Below are 19,545 nucleotides of genomic sequence, written 5' to 3' on the forward strand. Positions count from 1 at the left end.
TATAATAATATAACACGAGAACTTAACAACAAAATATGAGTCATCCTTTTAGATCACAACTGCATTTCTAGGACGAGAATTTAACAACAAAATATGAGCCATCCTATTAGATCACAAGTGCATTTCTAGGCAAAAATTAATGCATTCACAATGTTAATTTAGAACTATTTAACCTTATTCTCACTCATCTACACCTCTACAACCATTATGCGTTAGGCAGGAACTATGACGCATTGCGTCTCTTGTTTTACAACGTCCTTAGATGCAATCGCTAGTTATTCTTCAATGAAAGGAGCTTGATGCTATGCATCCTTGTTTATTTGTAGTTGTATACTAAAGTATATCTTCTTCTAGTAATACACCATTTTGTATATAGTTTTCGACAATTGGAACGGCTTTGGGAAATGCTACTAGAATAGGCAAATGTGATACTCAGCGAACGCAGTCCGGCCCCAACACGTATTATGTATAGTCAACATATTAAAAAGGACACTAGATACTATGTGTTTTGCGACCTTTGATGTTTTGACTCGTCCGATTCTTCCGTCTGGGGTTTTTAAATCTGCTCACTTTCCAACCCGCATACGCAATATTGTCTCCTGTCAATTCTCTCGACCACGATTTCAGTTCTGTTTGGTAGACGAGATCCTCAATTATGTTTGCCAAGCGATTATTGCAGAAAGCAGTTGCAGCTGCTCAGGTATGTCAATTTAATCTATTTAAAATATCTACTTTAAGCTTCATCTAAACAATGCAAATTAGTATTTGTTGGAAAAATGATTTTCCAAAATAAAATCACATCAAGCTCAAACACTTATTCAGGTTCATTCAGGTTAGTTAGTGCATTGGGAATTAATTATGGAATAGTCCTTTGAAAAGCAGGTTGTCGATTTCAGAGGTCAACGTGGAGAGAAAAACGTGGAGAGAAATCAATGCCATAATAAAATTAGTAGAAACAAAATCAGTTTGTAAGTAGATTTTCAGTTGAAAAAAAATGAAGATAATATTATAGGTCTCATCCTATTTTGAGGTATCAGGCCCTACTCATAGGATTGATGAATACTTCTTCATTTTGAACCATATATATATGGTTCAAACTTCGATTTTGACCTCATGATTGGATGACGCCCTACACCAGAAATACGGAAGTGTTGCAGGCAATGGGTAAATACATCAAATAAAGTGGTTCAAATATTTGGTGCAGGGACAGTGTAGATTTAATGAACTTGTCTAGAACATGACCAAGCACACCTGGACTGCCAGTCCCTTACAGATTTCAGTTATGAAATAGTTAACTCGCTCCTTAGTGCGATTTACCCCGTCCTAGGAGAGATAATTTGTCGAGTAAATTCTTTGATGTTATCTAGATTGGCCTACCAAAAAGTGGAGCTGATATAACTTATTCAATAAATTAATAAACTATGTAACAATCACATGAAAGATCAGCAATAGTCATTCAGTTGACAAAGAGTAGGTCAATCAGGCAAAATGCATATTCAGGAGTAACATTCATAATTGAATAAAATAGGGACAGCTTCATGTTATAAAAGAAAAATATGTAAGAAAATACAGCCAGTAGAAAAAGGAAAGAATAATGCACTTTAAGATATGGTCTCTTCTAAATTGACCTCTAGTAGAAGGCCTCTCTTAGTGAACACACAAAAGAATCGAGTAAGGCACTAAGCGGACAACAAATGGACAACATCTGTAGACAATAGTGCATTTAATAAATTAATAAACAAATGATGTGCAAAGGCATACGTATGACAATAAGGGTACAAGAGAAAGATGAATGTATGCAACAATGCAGGTTATTAAACAGTGCAAAATGATGTCCAAAGCAATAAACATGTCATTAAGTAAGGCAACAAGAGAAAGATGAATGTATGCAACAATGTAAACTATTGAATTGTGCAATATGCCAACCAGTATAAATTTCTAATCCAGAAAAGGTGGAGAGAAAAGAGATATCTACCTATAGTAGATCTTTTTAAGTTCTAGAAGAACAATGTCCACCTTTGATTGAAAAATGAATTCATGCACATGGTTGAGCTGATTGACTTGTGAGAGTGTTACCTGTTACATGCAGTTTTGTTGCAGGGGCAAAAATATTGCAACTGAAATATCTAATGTTGAATATGTTTTACAATCTTCACAGTTCTAGGCTGTGCCTGTGCCTGAAAATGTTATGACAGAGATGAGGATCAGCTGATAGTTTGGGCCAATGAAGAATTCATCTCATAAATGACAAAATAACAGAGCCAAGGCTGACTTGGGGAGTTGAACTGGATCTTCTATCTTTTTGCATTGAAGTCACTTTACTTTCTTTTATTAACTCCTGTGCTCATTCTTCAACACAAATACACCTATTGGGGTACAGAGTGAAGGCATGTAAGAGATTGGAGAGTGTTTAGAAAGATTTCAATTTAAGAAAATAACCCAACCAAAATAAACCCTGGACACAACCACCCTACCATAAGGAGAGGAATAAACATGTCTTTGAGTTCAGAATATTTTTTCCTGCTTGGTTTCCTTGTGTGCATGCAGCCATATATTTCTCTATTTTATTCTCTTGGAAACCATGTTCTTATTTTAAAGCTTTGATGAAATTCTAGACTGAGTTGTGTAATGCTTAGAGTAATTCACTAAGTCCTATGTGTCATCCCTCAATAGTATTATTGATTTTTGGAAGATCATCTTGAATAGCTAAATTGCAATTCCACATTGTGATTAGAAACTTGGGTGATGAGTTGTTGCCTCTTTAGATTAGCCTTCCAATCCATGAGACTTCAAAATAGTCAATAATGGGTTGTAGAGTCTCCTCATGTTCTGTATATAAGGATATTGTAGAAGTGTTTCAAACACATCAAATACATTTATTTTTGGCACAAAAGCTAATGCAGCAGTTTTCATCTCAAATGCAAATACTTCATCTGCACTATAACCTGTTAGTAGACCTTCTCCTTGAACTTTCCTCCAAAATCATTGAGTGATGGAAAAAAATCCTTGAACACTGACATCTGTAAAATTTCCAAAAATAGCTTCCATAAAACCTGATTCAAAAGCAAGAAGTAAATTTTTTGGGTTTAGAGTAGGTTCAAGTTGTTTTAATTTTTCAAGTACTTGTGTAGAAGTGTTTCTTGTTTGGTTGGTCATGAGAATATAAATAAGTGGAAATATTGCATCGTTTTTCAAGCCATGAATTGCTGTTTTAAAATGACCACTGGTTATTATGTCGATGGGTTATTCTGACCACAGGTTATTTTGGCTTGGCTTATTATGACCTTGTGTGATTTTGTCCTTGGGTTATTATGGTCAGGTTATTTTGCCCAAGGTGATTTTGGCTGGGTTATTATGTCTAACAACTGATGACACTTTCTTCCTATTTTTCTTGATAATAGTCATTGCTTGACTATTTTTCTTGTGCATGCTGTGTTTTATTATTGCTTGATTGTTGTCTTGTTCTAGAGAATCTTCCTTTTCTTGAATTTTCTGGCATCTTCTAGAGAACCTCTACTCTGTTCAAAGCAAACCATTAGAATCAATTCTTAGCATTCTCATCTTGTATTTAATTTTGATTCTCAACCCATTCAAATATCTAGTTACTTTTTGTCTATCCATTAAATGACACTCTGACTTGTTTAACATCTTGTATAATTCCTTAGTGTAGTCCTTCACTCCCATTTCCTTTTGTCTTAAGCTTTGAAGTGTCTTCAATATCTTCAACTCTTAATCTCTAGGAAGAAATTTTCCCTTCAATTTTCCAACCATTTGATTATGTGATTTCACTTCTTGTTCATCACTTGTTTTCTTTGCAACTCTCTCCACCAAAGGGGTACATGCTCTGTGAGTTTGGTTGATGTCATCTTCACGCTATGATGCTGTAGATAGTTTGAATTTGAAATACTCTTCTAACTCATAGATCCAATCAGTTAGTTCTTCGAATTGAAAAATTCAGAAAACTATGGGACTTCCATCACGTTTCTTCTGCCAACTTGCATAAGAGCTCTCAGGAAATGATCTTCTTCTTTGTTCAAAAGTTGCTCTTCTTCCTTTTCTCTCTCTTCTATTTCAGCCGCTTCATCACTACCATCTCCATTTTTAGGATTTCTTATGGGGTTAACTGCCAAAGCACCATATCATTTCAAAGTTGCTCAAACATCTTCTCCATTTCTTCATTGCAAGAACTCTTCTTCTTGCAGTCATATTACCATAAACAACCATAGAGTTATAAAATGCCAAATCTAAAAGTCTGGATAAGATACCTTGCTTCTTTCCGCTCTCTCTCTCTTCCATTTCAGCTTCTTCATCACTACCATCTCCATTATTAGGATTTCTTATGGGGTTAGCTGCCCAAATACCATTCCAAAGTTGCTCAAACATCTCCTCCATTTCTTCATTGCAAGAACTCTTCTTCTCGCAGGCATATTACCATAAACAACCATGCAGTCATAAAATGCCAAATCTAAAAGTCTGGATAAGACGCCTTGCACAGCAAACTTTTCCCAGCAAACTAATCCTTCTGTGGTACCATCTAGTTCTTTCCTCTCACAACTCTTTGTAGTTACAAGTCTTCGTTTTGCCTATAACAAATCAAATAGAACCTCACAAGACACCCAACTAACGAAGCCTTGCTTTGATGCCACTTGGTGCAGTTTAGATGGGGGTCCGACAAAATATAGTCTAATCTAGCAGCACAAGTCTTTGTCACCATTCTCTGTCTAATTGAACCAACAATGTTTTCTGTATTGATTTTAACAACCACCATTTAAATGATTTACAATCATGTTTACAATGAACCTAAACTATCACACAAAATGGAAAAATCTGTTCTATGCCTTTATAAATATCATAATTTGATTTTTTTGTCAGTTAGTTTAATCTTTGGTTTTCTTGGTTTCCTCCAATGTCTCTCCATTCTCCAAATGGTTGGCCTCATCGCCATGCTTCTTACTTTGCCATTTTCCCTTTGTTGCTAGCATATTCCCTTCTTCCATGATTAGGAGTCAGGACACAATTTCTTCAAGAACAACTTGTCCATGTCTGTCCTTTTGTTCCTTGTAGCTTTTTTTTGGCCTTCATCTTCTTGGCTCAAAATGTCCCCTTTAATGATTGGGTGATCCTGAATCATCAGAATTGAGTATTCATCTTCTGGGAGATTTGTTTTCATGCTGGGCCTCTATCAGATGATATACTCGAGTTTGAAATTCCTGTTTCATTCTAGATGAGTCTTGCCACATCATTTTGTTTAAAAACCCTAACTTCATCTTCTTGATTCTTTCTAAAATCACTTGATTATTCACAAGCCAAGTCTTTGACCATAACATTTTTCTTTTGGGCCGAGGGAATTGTTCTTTTGGCAATGTATGTTGGCTTTTAGTTTTGGCCTACCATGTTACTGTGGAGTCTGAGTATTGTTACCTTGGTTTTGATGGTATCATCATGTCTGGTAATACAAATGTGATTTGTTGTTGTAAATGTAGGCAAACATATTTTTTGTTGTTTAAACATATTTTAGGAATTTTGGAGTATTTTAGGTAAATTTGACCTCAAATGGTAAAATTGATTTGTATTCTCTTCTGTTGTGTAAAACATTGTTCAGTAAATGTGGGAGTATAAGAGAGATGCTGGAATATTTTCATTATTTTCTGTTTATAATTTATAAATAATCCAATACATGGAGGCTATTCTTATTAATGTAATTTTAACAAGTATCATCTTTAAATGTCATGAACTTGGCTTAGTGCTTTAATTTAATTTTTTTCTGTATTAAATAAAATAAATTTATAATAGTAATTTGTAAGTACTAACAATGCTATCTTTCAATTTAGGTGAACCAATCTGGTTTACTACAATGGGGTTTAGGACCAGCTGATTTGAATCCACTTGTAACGGTGCACTATGGAATTCCATCAACATCGTCTCTTTTATCCTTTGATCCCTTTCAACGAATTTTAGCTGTGGCAACATTGTAAGTTTATTACTTCCTTTTTGTCACTATGCAAGATTCCTATTTGCTTGGTTTTAAGTTTTTTTATGAGGAATTGGATTATTATAGTTGTTATCTGTTATATTAGATACTATTCTTTTTTGTTGCCAATTTGAACTTCTAGGTCCTTAACCTCGTAAGAGAATTTATTATATTGCACCAAAATTTAGAAAAATAAAATTTCAAAAGTCAACATAACATTTTGTCTGAAAATGACAGATACCAAATTCTGGCCAAGGTCAATTTCGTATGCAGAAACAATTTTCAAATTCAATAGAATTTAAATTTATAAAGCTTATATTTATTTGTATAACTAAATAACAGAAAAGTATGTTATCATATGCTTCTTCTTTGTGAACAGAAGTTTATGAGTACATAGTAAAAATCTAATTGCAACTAATTGCAGACAACCAGCATTTTTGATATGATTGTTGCTGGCTATTTTTTTTCCTCTATAAAATACAACTGTGGTTATGAAAGATTGTATTGATAGTCACAATATTATTACAACAATTTCTTACATCGAAACCTGACCGTAGTCAGCCTTAACATCATTACAAGAAGAGATGGCCATCATAGTGGGCCAGACAAAAAACCCCTCCCACACCAAGGAATCTAACGTGCTTGGGACTGAGAAACAAACATCATCCGCATACCAAGGCCATAAGACCGAGGCTTCAAGATCCAGAGCCAATGCCTAGATTGATTAAAAACCTCCCTATGAAGATGAAACTAAAGAAACCAAAGATGACCTACTGAAAGGTGACGTCAAGAGTGTTGAACTGAATGATGACCTACAAGAAGTGGTCTACATGATGCAGCCTCCTGGTTTCAAGGTTGCTGGTAAAGATCACCGGGTTCTTAGAATGGTGAAAGTTCTTTATGGTTTGAAGCAGGCCCCTAGGGCATGGTACATGAAAATTGATAAGTACCTCAATGATCAAGGCTTCTAGAGGAGTTCTTCAGACTCAAATTTGTACATCAAGACTACTGAGAGTGACATCATCCTTTTGGTCATTTATGTGGATGATTTGATCATCACTGGCAATTTGACATCTTTGATTTAGGGAATCAAATTGATTTTATGCCAGTCTTTTGATATGAATGACCTTGGGCTCATGCATTATTGCCTAGGTGTTGAGGTTTGGCAACAATCTTCTGGTATATTCATTTCTCAGTCCAAATATGCTAGGGCTCTATTAGACAAGTTTCGTATGGAGGATTGCAAGCTTGTATCTAAACCCCTGGATAAAGATCTGAAGTTATCAGCCAAGTTTGATTCTCCTCAAGTTGATGATACTACATACAAGCAATTAGTAGGCAACCTCGTCTACCTCTTTGTTACTAGACCTTATATCAACTTTGAAGTCAACTACATCTCACGCTTTATGACAACTCCCAAGACTGATCATTGGATGGCAGCAAAGCGCGTGCTTTGTTATATGAAGAGCATTATAGATTATGGACTTCTTTACTCTGTGAGTTCTAAGCCTAAACTTGGGGGGTTCACAAATTCAGATTGGGTAGGTTCTATTGACGATAAAAAGTCAACTTTTGCATATGTGTTCAGTTTGGGATCCGGTGTTGTCACATGGAACAATAAGAAGAAGCAGGCGGTTTCTCTCTCCTCTGGAGAGGCTGAATATAGAGGGGCAATTAAGATAGGTTGTGAAGTTGTTTAACTTTGTCAGATGCTTGGGGAAATGAAAATGTCACCAGTAGGACCAATCACTTTGTTGATAACAACGACGTTATCAAGTTGGCAGGGAATTTAGTCTTCCATGAACAAACCAAGCATGTGGATGTCATTGTTACTACATACGATAGCTGGTTGAAGACGAAGCCACAAACTTGCAGTATGTTCCTATAACGGATTAGACTGTAGACATTCTCACCAAGCCACTTGGTTTAGATAAGTTTGTCAAATTCAGAGGACAACTTGGTATTGTGGATAGATTTACCATTAAGGGAGGGTATTACAATAATAGATAGTTTTTAATTCTATTTAATGGTTATCTATTGTAAATATTATTCTCTTTCTAATTTTTAGTTAGATTTTAGTTAGCTGTTAGTTATCTGTTAGCTAGAATATAATGCTTCTATTCTTGACGATCGTTTCCTAAGGAAACATTGTTTATTCTTTTGTATATATTGATCTATTGATCCCTATTAATATCAAGCAAGTATTTTACCAATTACTTGCCATATATATATATATATATATATATATGTGACATAAAACCTAATTAAGGGGAAAACCCCAATGGTGATAATACCCACAAATGATCCCACTACTGGAATAATAAGTGCCTTGTTAAAAGCATAAGTACAAAATAAGAGTTTGGGAATGCACTTGCATTCATACACTATTCTGGAGCTCACTGCTCATGTACAAAATAGATTTGACCCTCAATTGTGTTCACTAATCAAAATACAAAACAAAATTAGCATTACTGTCCTTTACCAAACTGACTAGTAGCATCCATTATGCTTGAATAGTTCCAATGAAGATGTGATAAAAACTTTGCATCAAATACAATCTATGAATATACAATTCGCATCTACACATAATAAAAGTTAACCATATTGCACATGTATTTTTCGCAATCAATACACTCTCGTAACCCAAAAACATGTCTTATCGACTTCTAGAATAAAACATATAAATTCTTTGACGAAGACCATAATGCGATGCTAGCTAATCAATAACAAATGACTCCGACATTGGCTCTACCAAAATATTATTACGAGGTAATTGGTAAATACTTGCTTATTAATAACAGAGACCGAAAGGTCAATTTATACAAAAGGAAGAGACGATGTTTCCTTAGGAAACGATCGTAAAGAATAGAAACATTCTATTCCAGAGAAAGCAAAAAACGAAAGCAAACTAAAGCTAAAGATATTTACAAGATAACCATTAACTAATAATAGACGTCTTATCTATTATTGTAATACCCTCCCTTAATGGTTAATCTATCTAACACACCAAGCTGTCCTCTGAATTTGACAAACTTATCAGGACCAAGAGGCTTGGTGAGAATGTCTGCAGTCTGATCTGAGGTAGGAACATACTGCAGATCTATAGTCCCGTCTTCAACCAGCTGTCGTATGTAATGACAATGAACATCCACATGCTTGGTTCGTTCATGGAAGACTGGATTCCGTGCTAACTTGATAACGCCTTCGTTATCAACAAACAGAGTAGTCGGTCCTGCTGGTGACATCTGCATATCCCCAAGCATCCGACGAAGCCAGACAGCTTCACATCCTGCCTTAACAGTTCCTCTGTATTCAGCCTCTGTAGAAGAGAGAGAAACTGCTTGCTGCTTCTTGCTGGTCCATGTGACTGCACCGGATCCCAAACTGAACACATATCCAAATGTTGACTTTTTATCATCAACAGAGCCTGCCCAATTTGAATTTGTGAACCCACTGAGTTTAGGATTAGAACTCTGAGAATACAGAAGTCCATAATCAGAAGTGCCCTTCACATAACGAAGCACACGCTTTGCTGCCATCCAATGATCAGCCTTAGGAGCTGTCATAAAGCGTGAAATATAGCTGACTGCGAAGCTGATATCAGGCCTAGTAGTAGATAGGTAGATGAGGCTGCCTACTAGTTGCCTATACGTAGTATCATCAACGGAAGGAGAATCAGACTTGGCTGATAACTTGAGACTTTTCTCCATAGGTGTAGATGCAGGTTTGCAATCCTGCATTCGGAATTTGTCTAACAAGGCCCTAGCATATTTGGACTGAGAGATGAATATACCAGAAGACTGTTGCCAAACTTCAACACCTAAGCAATAATGCATGAGCCCAAGGTCAGTCATATCAAAAGACTGGCATAAGTGTTGTTTGATTCCCTGAATCAAAGATGCCGAACTGCCAGTGATGATCAGATCATCCACATAGATAACCAGAAGGATGATGTCACTGTCAGTAGTCTTGATGTACAGATTTGAGTCTGAAGAACTCCTCTTGAAGCCTTGATCACTGAGGTACGTATCAATCTTGATGTACCATGCCCGAGGGGCCTGCTTCAAACCATAGAGAGCTTTTACCAATCTGAGAACCTGATGGTCTTTACCAGCAACCTTGAAACCAGGAGGCTGCGTCATGTAGACCTCTTCATGGAGATCACCATACAGAAAAGCACTCTTTACGTCCGTCTGATGGACCTTGCAGCCAAACTGTGCTGCCATGGCTAAGACTAATGAAATATATCTATCCATTTAAATCTAACCATCATTATTATGAAATACATAATTCTGTGTGTATATCTTGATAATCTCCTATTTGTAATAGACGGAATATCTTAGGTATTATCTCTTATATATATATATATATATATATATATATATATATATATATCATCATATTCCTCAAGCTTTACTATTTACTGGTTCGCTTCCTGACAGTATTATTGGGCAGTATTATAATATGGTCTATATGGATAACAGTCCAACTTCTAACCCACGTAGCATCTAACAAATAATCAAAAAGCCTGTGATCCTATTATATTCTGAAATGAAACTCCCTAACTGCAAGCAGTATTATAATATTTTGTATTTTGACTTCTAACAGCAAAGTCCAAGGCTTTATAGACTGGAAGTCCTGTAATTTAGTGGTGGCTAAGGATATTTTAATTCGCAATGCTGTTTATATTTATTGTTAGTTATATCATTTCTGCTGCAAGTAATTTATTCCTTCTTGCTGACCAACCGTTCTTCCTCTTAAATGGATCCAAATTCTTTTTGAACAGTAATCAATATGTTTTTTTATGATCTCTATTCCCCACTTGCTCACAATGGTTTGGACGTTCATTATATATCTTAGAAACGCAACAGTTGCCTCTCTTGAATACCCATAAGGTGTGCCACTTCCAAAATGTACCTTTCAAGATCAATCCATCTAATCTTTGCTAAAAATGTATCTTTTTGTGATAATTAGTAATCACTGTTTTAACATATGTTAACTGCTACCTTGGTTATTATAAGATGTGCCTATATAACACTTACTAATCGTATCATTACCTTGGTATTTATTAAACGAGTTTGACTAAAAAACTACACAGTTAAATCCTGATAACAATATCATAATAATGATTATTATTTATTTTTATTATTATAGATATTCATCAATAGTATTAAACATATATTGGTCAATGATATTATTAACATATTGACTAATATTTTAATTCATATCAATAATGCTCTTAGAGACTTTTCAAAATTATATTATTTATAATTTATGATTATTATTATTAAATCTTTTTTTTCAAATTGGGGATATCACTAACTTCTAGGATCTAGTCCTAGCCTTTGAAATGTGATTTCTCTTAGCAAGCTAGGATTAATGGATCATATACAATTTTTTCAAAGGATCATATATAATGGAATATTTTGGTAACGCTTTTGTGTAAGGATGGGAGAACACAAATATTCTTGGGATAATTTAGTTACTCTTGTAGTTTTTATATAACACATCATTTAAACTTCCTCATAAGAAGTTTTAGGACTATAAATTTAACTTTATTTTTTTGTTTTCGATGGGTCATACGGTCATACCCGATGGAGTAATTTGTTATACTTTGGTGTAGGGATGGAAGAGCAAAAATTATTGGTGGTGCAGGCATTGAATGCCTTCTAGACTCACCTTTAGAGTTGCCATGCAAATTCCTAGAGGTTGGTGGTTCATCCTTGCATGCATTTTATCCTAGTTTTTAGTAGATATAAAGAAGAATCTCTCTTCTGCAATTTTGTATTTCGAGTTCCATGTTAGAATATAACACTTGATAGTGAATAGTATCCCCCATGAAATGAGTGCCAATATAATTTATGCAACTATAATGACATCAACAGACATTATGTTATGCTTGGTATCATGTAGCTATATTTGTGAGAACGTTAAAAACTTGAGGCACTATTAGCTTAACTGAATCAAGCCCATATGAAGCTTGAAATTTCTTTTTGTTATCAAGGTTTCCCAAGGAGGCACTTCTGGAATGAAATCAGTAGAGGAAAACTATATGAAATCAGTAGAGGAAGACTATATGAAATCAGTAGAATGACCTTGAACAACCTGAAAATAACACAATCACAATTAACCATCGATACCCACATGGGATCAAATGCTAGCTATAGAAATTGGATTTTGAGGGCCAACTATGAAGAACTATCCTAATAATTTGAAAAATGGGTACAAGGGTAGAGGCACAGTTAGAGTTCTGATGAGTGCAAAAGGGAAGAAATATATCCTTGCAAAATGTTCCCACGCCATTGTTTTAGAACCTTTACATATGTTTGAGATATTAACTGAATGTGATAATGTTGAAGGAAGAAGAGGGCTTGGCAGGTTTTAGCAGATTAAACTTTAATTGCATAGAAGCCTCATGAGTCAATGTGAACCTTGACATGTGTCACACTCCAATCGGGCCAATTGTGAACCCTGTCTTGCCACATCATCAACTACCATGTGATTTTGCCATGCAGATTGCACGGCCTGCCACATGTCAATATTTGACCGATCAAATTGTCATGTCACCATACATTTCCACATCATGCTGACATCATCTGGTCAAACATTTTCCTAGACAACTTTGACCCACCATAACATCCTCATACGGACTCCATTTTCGAAACTGAATGTAGTTTTGGAATCAACATGACGAGCACTACGACTTGGTGCAATTTTTTCTTGGATTTGAAACAATCAAATTTTCAGCTTTTTTCCTGACCCCTTGATTCACCTCTTTGACTGAACCTTTGATTGCACATAACTTGGGCATATGAGCTCCTTTTGAGCCTGTTCAAGTTGTGTTAGTAACCTGATGTGATTATGCTATTTTTTGTGAAATTTAGAGACTGAATTTTTTAGGTTCTATAGATCCACCTGGATCATTCCTCCCCACTGAGAAGCTTTTGGACCTCCAAAAATCTGTTTTACATACAATTAAAGTGATGGCATGTTTCCCTCACTTGTCCAGTATCATGTGTACATCTTGCTGGAATTCTAAACATCTGACTTATCATAAACACAATGAAACAGAAATAACAATTCCAACATAATCAACTATACATCCATCATTCACATAGTACCAAGTAGTAGGAAAAGAAGCAATAATTCTGAGCAAATTGATGAAATGGAAAAATATCAACACATTAGATCTTGTGTATTGAAATTGTTGAAGTTGATGAAAAATCAACTCCACAACTTCCAAGAATCACCTGCATGCAAACACCTGTCACAGAAAGAGAGAAGCAAAAGCTATGAAGGCTTGAATTCCTTGATCCACAAATGAGACATTCTTTATGAGCAAAAAGAGAGAGTGCTATAATCAAAAGTGAAGTTATAAATTACAAAGAGATCAATCCTTATAAAAGGAGATCAAAATCCTAATAGGTAACTAACTTAGATTGCATGATAATAATTGATAAAAGAATTAATTATTATATGCCTAAAGTTTAGATTAAGTAAAATAAAGATAATAAGTGACTTAATAATTAAATCAGTATGATTTAATTAATAAGAAAATACTTTATTACTCTAACACCCCCCCTGAAGATAAACTTTGAGAGTAGCCAAAAACCTAGAAACTACTATTGAAAGTAAATTTGGGTCCCGACAACAAAGCTTAATCAGGTACCCAAACACAACCAAATCTCTAAAAATAGGAGAAATAGAGCAAACCACATAGGAAAACCCCTACTCCAAAAAGAGATGGAAATAATGCTGGAAGAACTAGTGAAGGACTGAAGAAGCCTCCAAACTAGGAAATATCCCAAAAGATAGGAACAAAAGATGATCATGAAGAACAACATTGAAGCATGAAGCTGCAAACACTATCAAATTGCTGATCTGAAAAATCTCCACTATATAGAACATGACCAGGTAGAGAAGACTAAGTTTGAAGAGCTGATCAATCAAAGATGGAAGGTATCTTCGTGGCCTCCAAAAATAGGAATGAAAAAATGTCTATATGGTAAATGATCCATCTCACTGAAATACATAGGTATCTAGCCACTACAATGGCCTAATATATAGGATCAAATATTAAATACATAGTCCACTCCATCAAACCAAGAAAGCAATAGAACCAACATAAACCCCTTGTAATGCTGAGAGATAAGACATGAAAATTGAACATCAAGAGTGCAAAAGAAGTACAAACACCTATAAGGGCATGTGTCATTGATACATCATGATTCTAATGTCATGGAAGGAACACTCACTTGACAAAGGAAGGTGGCAAATATGGCCAACATGAAACCCCCCAAGGCACTTTATAATGTGGTGCGAGTACAATAAAACACAAAGATGTGCAAGATCCTGAAATGCAATAGAGTGACACTTTATCTCAGTGCATTTGCAAAATACTACAAAATGATGTCAACAAAGATCAAAAGAGACATAACGCTGATACAAGAGATAATAAAACCCATGAAAAATTATCTGAAGCAACAAAATCGATCTTCGAACTTGAAACAACCAAGATATTCCACCATAATGCAAAAAAAAAAAAAACTAAATGGGATGTGCTTGGAGTAGAATTTGGAAAATAGAATGTCCCAAGATGTCTCTCGGAGTGCAAAATAGAACCTTTGACTTTGACTGCATAAAATGACAACCAAACAATGTCTAACGTGCAAATAAACTACACCATCACAACAGGCTCAGAATCAGTTTTTCGATGATATCTCGTTTGTGAAAAATGGAGTCTGGATGAGCAAGTTACGACCAAAAAGCCATAGGTAGGTCAAAAAAGACCCGAAAGGGCAAAAAAAAAAAACTGCCTCGGGATTTGGTTGACTAGGTGGGGAAGTGAGCCATCTAATCTCCATGTTAGCTCATTGTGGGTCAAACAGATGCGCCATTTTTTATTGTCACTCATGACTGAGCCCATGATTAAAGACGTGCGAAATAGGCACGCCATATGCTCGACAAAAGGCCAACATCACCAAAGAGTTAGGTTGAGAATGGCAATCCAGTTTGCCTTCCGAGATGAAGGAGAAAAGCCATTAATGATGGCATATATCTTGCAATTGAATTAAGCCGACAATGGAGAGTATTGGCGACATTCACTGAATATAGTTGTAGATCCAAAAAGGCGACATTGGTTGCGAGGTTGTGAAGGTTGGCGACCCCTACAGCTCTATTGATTATGACCAAGTTGATGCCCTATGCTTTCCTCTATGAGCAGAACTAAGAAAGAAGTGTTGACACCACATCAATGGATTTCATTGCCTTTTCTTAGCATAAATGCATGCATATAGTCGAGTATTGAGAAACCCGAAATCAGTGTGACAGAGATCAACCATGAGATGCTCGAAGGCGATGACAATGACCTTAGATAGAAACGGTTGAGGTAGTCTTCAATATTGAATCACAAATGGGTTCGAGGTGTAATAGATCTGAGAATCATTCTCAGAAGGTGTTCGTGAATGATTAAGTCTCAGATATCATGTTTGAGACAAGACATGACCCATGGACTGCTTGACAAAATGCTCAGACTCCACTAAGAGACACGGGCACCAATAGATCATTTGGAGTCTTCACTATGTATTGAGATCCATCTGGCTCTTTACAATGGGATCGACATTGCTGCTGCATCAAATTTGTAGAGGCCCCCAAAAGGATGCCGATTTGCATATTTCAATAAAGGGGGCATGTCATCTGTTTGGTTGGATGTCTTTCAATGGTACACACCAACTCAGAAAAATGGTGATAAAGGTAAACCTATAAATCATAGACTACTGCATGTAAGCAAGCAAGGAAGATAAGTGCTTGACGGAATGCTTCAACACATAATACCGTTAAAGCACAATGTCAGGGCAAATGTGACACGAGAGAAATTATATATACAGGATCATGGTGCACAATGTTAGAAATTATGGCTTTCCATTAATGCATAATTCATCAATTTGACTTTGTCATATCCGAATAAACACAAATTTGGGCAGGTCATCTTTACCAAAGATCAGTAGATGAAAATGAAGATTAACAACAAAAAATTTGACAAAATGTTGACACAACTCTAACTATCCTGGTTGCCTCGGTAATGATGATGTAGATAATCCATGATTAATCTACTGTGAGGCCAACACCATCATCGTAACACACAGTAATCAAAGGACACAAAACCCGACTGCCGGATGGGGTGTGATAATCTGTTAGGTGTTGAAATTTAGTATTGCTTGTGAATATGGAAGATGGACTCCTTTTATATGGACATGTGTGTGCTCATGGTGATTGAGCCTCCTTGATCTACAAACACCGTCTCGACACAACCCCTTTTCATGTAACACCACCAATAGTAGTGGAGTCTCCCAGACACGTAAACATGGTGCAGGCCTGATAAGACCCTTTTTGATTTCACAAGAATACATATATGATATGTCTGACCTACTAAGTAAAATTGCAACTTTAGTAACCTATGTTATAAAGTTGTAATGTTAGACCATCATGATTGATCTAAATATGGCATTGTCGAGTGATGAGAAGTATTAAGAGAAAAGAAGAAAATGTGATCTAAAGACTCGGTTATGTAACTAAATCAAGCCTTCGTGAAGTCTATTTAGGGGAGGATTTCCAAGAAATGGTTGGCAGGAGAAAACTATAACACCTCATCTTTGACAAAATTCATCTATATTAGGAAGAACAGGACAGAATCAAAGGGTTTTTCTTTTTACTTTTGACAGTCCTGAGGCTGCAGGAAGGAGGGAGAACATATTTTCATAAGTGTTGATTGTAACAGGGGAAAGATAGAAGGTTTTATTTTATGTCTTTATTTTCTGCAAACTTGATTGTATGAGCAGGGGCATGATGATTTTATAGTTGTTTTTGTCATGTTTTCTTGAAATAAAAGGGAATATTATGTGCTAGATCTTGATGTTTGAACATTAATTTTTCTGATTGAAACCAATCATGTGATTGTTTCTTTCTCATTCTTGAATACAATCTTGTGATATCATGTCAAGTATGAGTATATTTATAAGTCTGTTGGATGATAAATTTGCAATTTGCAGAACAGATATTATGTTTAACCCTCCTTGTTTCTTCTGTAGTGCAGAGGGTTGAATAAATGATCTTATGGTTATCTGTTCACTCTCTTGCTTTGGTTGTAAATCTGATAATCACACTCAGTCCATGGTTATAGGCGAGTGTTAGTATACCTTAGTACCTTTAAGTTAAAGGTATATCAGATTGTTTAATTCATTGCAAATCTTTCAACGAGGGAGCTGCACCTCTCAATTCAGAGGAGAGTTATCAATCAATGATAACTCATCCAACCATCAGTCTGTTTTGTTCTTCTTTTCGGGCATATTGAGTCATCATTTACATTTCTTTCCGAAGGACAAATCTGTTCACTAACGGTATATAAAACTTTGTGATGTTGATTTCTTCACATTCGAGAATCAACGTTCTATTGATCAAATATAGGCAGACATGAAGGCTTGTACTATTTCTTTGAGCAAGAACGCAAGTTCAAGCTCACATTCTAATAATAAATTGACATTTGATCAGAACAGATTAGCCGAGTTGATGGCTAGAGATAGTAGCATCAAAAATAAATTGATTTCTATTCAATTCATGCTGTTACCCCATTTTGAGATAATTCAGAAGGAATTATCTGTGGCTTAGAATTTAACAAGGAGAGATCCCCATCTTTCAACAACAGAGAGCCTGATTGATCTAGCTGCTTAGCTAGAAATTCACATTCAAGTCATGACATCAGTAAGAGAGAGATGACATCAAGACTTGCAGAGATTTTTTGAAGTCACAAAACATTTTTGGATAAATATAAGCTGACCTTTGAAAATCCCAAGCCATTAGTGTCAAAAACAAGGGGGAAATATCCTCATGACAAAAATAAGGGGGAAATAGGAAAGGAGACCATGATAGAAATTATTTAGCAAAGTGTTGATATTGTGGCGACTGATCATGTAGTGGGGGTCGATTTTAGAGGTTGCCCTAAAATGTTGTTATAAGGGGCCGAGATGCATAATGCATTGTAATGTTGGTAAACGTTTTTGCTGGATGATAGAAAGGTTGAAGGCTGTGTAGGTGGACGTAGCCCAGGTTTTGGGTGAACCATGTTAAATTTGTGTGTTATCTATGTTCTTTGTGTTTTCTTCTATTGTTTCTGCATATAACTGTCTATTCTTATATTGTTCCCGATCAGTCAAACCATAACAATTGGTATTTGAGCAAGGTTTGTTGCTGTAGATTGATAGGATTTTTCAGATTTGAGTGGGAGCAATGGAGGGTTCTAGATTCAAGATTGAAAAATTCAATGGCCAGAATTTCTAGTTATGGAAAATGCAGATGGAAGATTATCTGTATCAGAAGGATTTGTGGAAGCCATTAGAAGGAAAAGCGAAGAAACAGGGAACCATCATAGATGAAGATTGGGAGATCTTGGATAGGAAGGCACTGGGATCTATTTGATTGTGCCTTGCACCATTTGTAACGTTCAACATATCAAAGGCAAAAATGACAGTAGAGCTGATGGAGACATTGGCTACATTATACAAGAAACCCTCAACTTTGAATAAGGTATTTCTTATGAAGCGTTCGTTTAATATGAAAATGGGTGAGGGAGGATCTATAGTGAACCATTTAAATGAATTTAACACAGTTACAAGTCAGTTGTCATCCGTTATGCCATTTAAATGAATTTAACCAGAAAGCTGGAATAGCTTGGTTATGGATGTAAGTAACTCTGTCTCTGGTTCAAATACTTTGAAATTTGATGAAGTTGTTGGTGTTATCCTAAGTGAGGAAATGCGAAGGAGAAGCACAGGTGAAACTTCGACCTCATCAGGTTCTGCTTTAAATGTGGAGAACAGAGGAAGAACAAGGTAAAAAGGAAAAGGGCCTGATGGGACTCCAAATTTTGGCAAAATTTAAGACCTCCATTTATGAAATAATGTTGGAGACTTGATAAAAAATTGACAGCAATGTTGGTTTGCTGAAGAAACAAAAATTTAAAGATGCAGTAGTGATGATTCTTATTATGCTGTTTGCATCGTTCAATATAAGTCTACAACACATGGGTCAGTGTTTAGCGTGATGTGTGACATAGAGATATTGATCCACAAAGCATCTATTATGCAGCTAGAGAGGATAGCCATGGTAGTAGGAACAATCAAAGCACATGAACATCTTTCGCCTCAGCAATTATTAATGACATCTTTGACACATGGCTAGGATTACAAAGTGTTTTGTCAATTTCATTTGGCCTCCTATTCTACCATAGAAATACCCACCTCCAAATAAATTGCCAGATTTGCAGTCACATATTGTATATGCATTAGGGCATCTTGCATATGAAGCTTCTACCTATAATTTTTATAATATGCACATATGTCAATGAACTAAAAACTATATGTATCACACTAGCATGAAGATTTCCTTGAATCCATTTATCTGCCAATATAGGTCCAGTCACAAGAAGTGTTTTAAAGATTAAATAATTCCATATAATCTTCATGGAGCTGCTCAGCACTAGATTTGCTTGATTGAGGATTATGAAAGTGATCACATCTATT

At 35.7% G+C, this 19,545-nt stretch overlaps 1 protein-coding gene across 4 annotated transcripts in view; it reads left to right on the forward strand.

The window, feature by feature from the left end:
• The first annotated feature begins 459 nt into the window (after nt 1-459).
• The window catches only part of LOC149573053 (transducin family protein / WD-40 repeat family protein), a 253,406-nt gene continuing 234,320 nt past the window's right edge, over nt 460-19,545 (forward strand). For 3 of the 4 annotated variants that reach the window (XM_089814223.1, XM_089814224.1, XM_089814225.1), the window contains exons 1-3: nt 460-700; nt 5,832-5,971; nt 11,595-11,679. In XM_089814223.1, coding sequence (XP_089670349.1) covers nt 656-700; nt 5,832-5,971; nt 11,595-11,679 — 270 coding nt within the window. In that variant the 5' untranslated portion in view covers nt 460-655. Of the gene's footprint in view, nt 701-5,831; nt 5,972-11,594; nt 11,680-19,545 lie in introns of those variants that run through there. The other variant, XM_089814226.1, reaches the window with a different exon arrangement.

Source organism: Cupressus sempervirens, chromosome 2 (genome assembly GCF_028749045.1).
Source record: "Cupressus sempervirens isolate cs-2001-9-10 chromosome 2, ASM2874904v1, whole genome shotgun sequence".
Classification (NCBI taxonomy): Eukaryota; Viridiplantae; Streptophyta; class Pinopsida; order Cupressales; family Cupressaceae; genus Cupressus; species Cupressus sempervirens.